Source organism: Etheostoma cragini, chromosome 4, assembly GCF_013103735.1.
Source record: "Etheostoma cragini isolate CJK2018 chromosome 4, CSU_Ecrag_1.0, whole genome shotgun sequence".
In the NCBI taxonomy this organism is placed as follows: domain Eukaryota; kingdom Metazoa; phylum Chordata; class Actinopteri; order Perciformes; family Percidae; genus Etheostoma; species Etheostoma cragini.
In genome coordinates, this window is record NC_048410.1 from 16,671,607 (window position 1) to 16,677,422 (window position 5,816).

The 5,816-nt window shown below is 40.9% G+C and overlaps 1 protein-coding gene across 4 annotated transcripts in view; it reads right to left on the minus strand.

Moving 5' to 3' along the window:
* Nucleotides 1–5,816, minus strand: part of cacna2d2a (calcium channel, voltage-dependent, alpha 2/delta subunit 2a) — a 162,380-nt gene that overhangs the window by 152,072 nt on the left and 4,492 nt on the right. For all 4 annotated transcript variants that reach the window (XR_004656261.1, XM_034868796.1, XM_034868795.1 and 1 more), the window contains exon 2: nucleotides 4,724–4,805. Coding sequence is in view for 3 of the 4 variants with exons in the window: in XM_034868796.1 (XP_034724687.1) it covers nucleotides 4,724–4,805 (82 nt within the window). In the remaining variant the exon portion in view is untranslated. The remainder of the gene's footprint in view (nucleotides 1–4,723; nucleotides 4,806–5,816) is intronic.

Genomic DNA, 5,816 nt, shown 5'->3' on the forward strand with positions numbered 1-5,816 from the left:
CCCCCCCGCTATAAAAGCCGCCCACTCTTCTTGTCTATCCACACACACTCTTCCATTCGAAACTTTCAACTGCCCTGATACATCACTCACCCTCTATCTTCCTTTCACTCCCCCGCTGAAGAATAACATCTTGACCAAACCTGGCCGGAATATATTAGAATTTGATTTTAAACATTTGAATAACTTGAGTTTTATTTATTTTTGGCATGAAACACATACAAAACGTGGTACATCCCTGTGTAGTTTCTGAAGTTGACCAATTTTAAACACATTCTGCTATTTTTTTGCAGCCCTGTCGCTGCCTTTCTGTCTCTTTCACCCGCTATCTAGGTTGTCAGAAAAAATTAAATATCAACTGAGAATAACTGAACAGACCACATTATATTTAACTTACTTACTTGTCTCTTTCGATGTAAGACAAACTCAAAAATAATTTGCACACACTTTACATTTTTTTTGTCTGTGAGAATAAACTGCGCATGAAGAGGAAGGGGGCGCAGAGGGAGGCAATCTTGTTACCAGCCGGCATAGCCCTGGGAAGATTTCTATCAGACACACGTATAGAGAGAGGCATCCATTTAGAAAATGGCTTTTCTAGGCATGCTGGGCCATTTAGCACACCCTGTGACGACTCCTGTTTGGGGCCATGATAAATGTTCTTTCACACCCTCTCTGCGCACACTGTCGGGCCAGTATACACATATACACACAACCATATGGGCACCCTACACAAGACAAGACTGGGATGGACGGAATATTTTTAGTAAAGCTAAAATGATTCCTTATGTTACTTGATGACTAAATAATCATTGATGCCAAGAATTTGCATGGAAGCTTTGTTTAATTCATATAACTACGTAGAGCGCACTGTGTTTCACATGTGAAGAAGATGTAGGTATGATCTTTGACCACCCCAACTCCACGCCAGATCGGGTTACACAAGTTATACCCAGCGCCTACCCAGGGTCTTGAACTGGCTGAATTCAACTACAGCGCCTAACTGAAGTTACGTCTTCACAAAAAAATGACGGCTACAGTAACTTGAAATATTGCGGTATTTGGCCCTGAATTTGATGAATTGACTGTTTCTCAGACCATAAATGAGATATAATAAAAGGTTTGTTAGCTAGCACACCCTCTTCCGCCACACTCAATAAAATAAAATTTAGCTTTTGTTTAAAAAGGAAATTAAATGGCGCCCGGATAGCTATGGAGCTAGAATTGTTTCCTTATTACATTCGAGAACATAAATGATGTAAATTATGAAAAAAAATGTTTTAGAGAAAAAGATTTCATACCAATAGCAAGAAATCATTTTTGAGACTAAAATATAAATTTGACATTTTAAAAATTATTTGAGAAAAAAATCTCTCTCAAAATACTTTTTAAATTGTCAAATATGTATTTTTTGCTATCAGTGTGAAAAATAGTTCTCTCAAAAAACTGTGTTTCTCTCAAAAACGTTTTCATGTCATGGGCAGGGCCACGTTCCTGTTGGTCAGTCGGGTGAGCACCGTCTTATCTTGGGCAAGACAAGCTCTTTCTTTAACTGTCTATGGTCTTGGGTGTATATCTTATCATTACACCGATAGGCTCTTTCAAGATGAGCCAGGTCTGCGCAGAATCGAACACCGGCGATCACCGCCGGTTACATTTGTGTCCAACTTGCTCCCGCTTTGCTCTGACGTCATGCACACGTAGGCAACGATATCTCACGAAAGCAAGGCGGCCGCAATTCTGAGACACAGACAGCGCAGTCGCTTTTCACCAACTGCAAGACTCAGACGGACCCAGAGCATGCTGGGAAAAGCTGATTGGTTCACAATCAACTCAACATGATGACGTTTTATATGAACTTTTTATTGAATTTGAATCGGAGGGATTTTAATTGCTGTTTGTCTGATTGAGGAGTTATTCTGTACAGAACACATGTTGTGTGGCTGATATTAACATTTAGAAGTCAGAGAGACTAAATCCGTTCGGATCACGGATCATCGTCTGTTGTTAATTACAATCAGCAACAGATCGCATGTAGAGCATTTTGACAACTGTCATAATTCAAACAACTAGAGACTGTGGACAAGCTGATATGTGGGTCTGATAACATTTCATTAAATCGGACTCGCACCACAGTGTTTCCGTCAACTGTCCGACTTGACTGCGGATTTTTGTCACCCCCCCTGTTGCTGACGCCTGCTCTCGTCCACTTTACAGGCGAGGCGCGGTTCATCCCGAACAAGCCTATTGTCACCGGCATAGATGCACTGCCTTAGTTGAGCGCTGAGGCTAGCGTTAGCTAACTAGCAGCCAGCCCACTAAATAAATACCTTTTAATCATCTTAACACTTTTTATCAGTCAAACTGAAACACTGGCGATGAGCTCCAGGTCCTGCAGCCACAGACGGACCGCCATCAGTGGGGATCGGCCAGCGTGGAAACATTGCTAAAAAGATTCGCTGCTGACCTCGAAATGATCTGATCAGAGCTCCAGCGGGACACTGATTCCCACACCCGGTAGCAGCGGCACATCTTCAGGCCATGACCAGAGCTTGCTTTGCTGATGCTGTACCCACATTTTGCATATCTGACAGGAATTGCACCCGCATTTTCTGCTGAATACTGCATCTCTTAACCTTCATTGCAGCCAAGAATTGCATCCAGGTAAGAAGGAAAATGATAATAAAACACTGATATCTATAAACGTTCTTAAACTATAATCATCATTGATGAACATGACAAAGAAATGTATATAGGCTAGCTTTTAAACAGTAGCTTCTTTGCCTTATAAAATCATTATTTTCCCTTATGGATACAATTCTCGGCAGGGATGCAGAACTTGGCACGCGTTATAGCCACTGATGGCGGTCCGTCCGCGGCTACAGGACCTGGCGGTGTTTCAGTTTGACTGTTAAAAAGTGTTTAGATAACTAAAAGGTATTTATTTAGAAGAGGGCTGGTTGGTTAGTTTGCTTACGCTAGCTTGCTATTCCACCAACAATGGTGGGGAGCTGCAGGGGGGTTGTGCCGCTGCTAAGGGATGTGAGGCGTTCCGTGTCCCGCTGGAGCTAAATTTGAGAGCTTAAAAAAATATTCTGAGACAAAAAAAAATTCTCAGAAATTATTTCGGAAAGAGAAATAATCTCATAATTTTTTTTTCTCTCAGTTCATTTATTTTCTGGCATGTATTAAAGAATCAAATCTAGCTCCAAAGATAGCTCAGTTGATAAAGCAGTCGCCCATATATAGAGGTTAACTCCTTGATGCAGCAGGTTTGACTCCAACCTGCTACCCTTTGCTGCATGTCATTCCCCCTCTCTCTCATTACATATCTTTGGCTGTCCTGTCAAGTAAAGGCCTAAAAATGCACATAAAAAAAAAATAGTTTAGTTATATAGTTAATTAGTTGTTCATTTTAAGCGACCCAACTTATTTTTAGCAAAAGTATTTCTTATCTGATTACTTGATGATTAATTGATGGAATAATCACAAGTTGCAACCCTAAATATGAAAATCAATAACAAAGTCTGCATGTATTATGAGTTGTATCATATTTCCAGTAAAGATTCCGTGACTTTCTGGTGAATCAATGCCTCTCCAAGTTTAGTGATTTAGTGAGAAACGCTTAAAAATGATTCGTCACCCAGCTTATATCAAGATTGTTTTTTCCAGAGTTGGTGAAAATGAGATTATGAAGATACCAAAATGTTTTTATCAGACAGCAATAACATGCTTTCCCCTTGAAACAATGTGTAACATTATTTTAGAAGTCTACTCTCATTTAAAAAAAAATCCAGATTGATCAGTTGGAATACTGAGAACACACTTGCATGGCAAAATGGTGAAAGGCAAATATTTTTGATGGGTAAACATTCTCTGTTATGTTTTGTTTACACTGGATGAGTGCTAAAAATCACCCTTGCTCTATAATGCAGTCAGAGTGTTCTGATATCCACTACTGGTCACTAACCTTTACACCAGCACAATCGCTGTCAACTCACTTCCTCCTCTCTGGAATCCATCAATGACGCCACCATACAAACAGCCATCACACTAACCACTGTTACTGCTAGCATTAAAGCCGCCAAAGGCACTGTACCGGCTGGATGAATCACACTCACCCATACAGAAATAATGAAGCATTTATCTCAGGGTGCATTACAAACCCTGGAAGCACAGCGAACATGCGCACATGGCAAAAATAGGATGAAACTGCTTCAATCACACACTGCTCAACCATCTGCTCTACCACAAGACAGACACGTGTTACATGCAGCCTCATACGAAGACGCAGACACAAACAACCAACACCGTATTCGGCCAAATGTGTCATTTAGTGTTATAATTTTAAAATCCTATGCTCCTTAAAACAAGTGAAAGATGTCCATTTGTTGGAAACAGTTCATGTTATTTCTCCAGTTTATCTTCGCTAGAGGAAATTCAAGGAAATGCTTATAAAATATATTTATCTCAGCGTAAAATGATCTCAGAGAATACAATTTAATATTAAACCCGAATCTCTTTAAAGGATTAACATTTTTTGCAGAGCTCATACTAAATCATTGTCTCAGACTCAGACACACACACACACACACACACACACACACACACACACACACACACAGACAGACAAACGTTTATAATGTACAACCTTGCCCAGTGAAATCTTACGGATTAATAATTCAGTAAAAGCGCAGCGTCACATACAAGCGCAACGTCAACTTACCGATCTCATCTGCTGAGTTCCGGTGACGTGCTGCAGAACCTTTTCCAGCTCCTTCTCAATGCGTCCCGCCCAGTGACTCATTCTGGAAAATAAAATTAGACATTTTCAATCTGCATCACTCGGCGTTAACACCTAAATATGTCATCATCACTCATTTCTCTTGTCATTGGATGTGAGTTAGAGTGTTTGTAAGACTGTGTCTCTCCCCATCTTTGTGTATCTCTCTTTCTGTTGTCAAACTGCCATACTCTCCCCCATTTACGGATCCCTATCTGGACGTATTCCTGTCCTACCTCTCTTAACGTCTGGGTTAGGCTTGAGCAGCTTCCCTACCTTTCACATCTTGCATATATCTGGTAGGCCCTTGCAGGACTGGCAGTGAATACACGCCTGTCTTGGCTCAACTGGGATCAGTGGCTCTGCAATAAAACTGCTCAGGTCTGACAGAAATGCACACTAAGCAGGAGCTGATCTCCGTTAAACAGAGCCAAGTTTGGAATTAAGAGATCAAACGGCTTGAGCTCATCATTGTATATCTCCCAGCAAGCAACAAATGACTTAATGGATCAAGATTTTCACTAGATCATTTTAAACTAGCACCGAGGTCTAGCCTGCCAACTTGGATACCAAATTCTGACTTTTAATAAAAAGTATTTTGAAAGCTCATCTTTCAGCAATCTGATGAATAAATTCTGTCATGTGTTTGCGAGCCAACTACTGATTCAATGCTAACCTTTTCCTTTTAGCAGCCTGCAGATAGCTAATCACTAGCATCAACAACACCACATAGTTATTTGTCTTTCAATATGATGACCGAAACAAATGTCATCTTTAAATGTCAGATTTTCTGAGAAGATAAGAGGGTAGAAAAATTTATTAAATTGCACAAATCTGCCAAGTAGCGACGGCGCCTCGCACTAATCACAAAGGCAGAGCAGGCCTCATCAGCAGAGCAAACACGCCAGGCGAGCATGCGCACTGGCTGGGTTTTGGTGATGAGATAAAGAGCAAGCAAGAGGGCTTCCAAAAGGACGGTGCAGAGCGAGAATGCTGGGGAGAGGCCGCTGACTATGAAAAGGTCACCTCGATATGA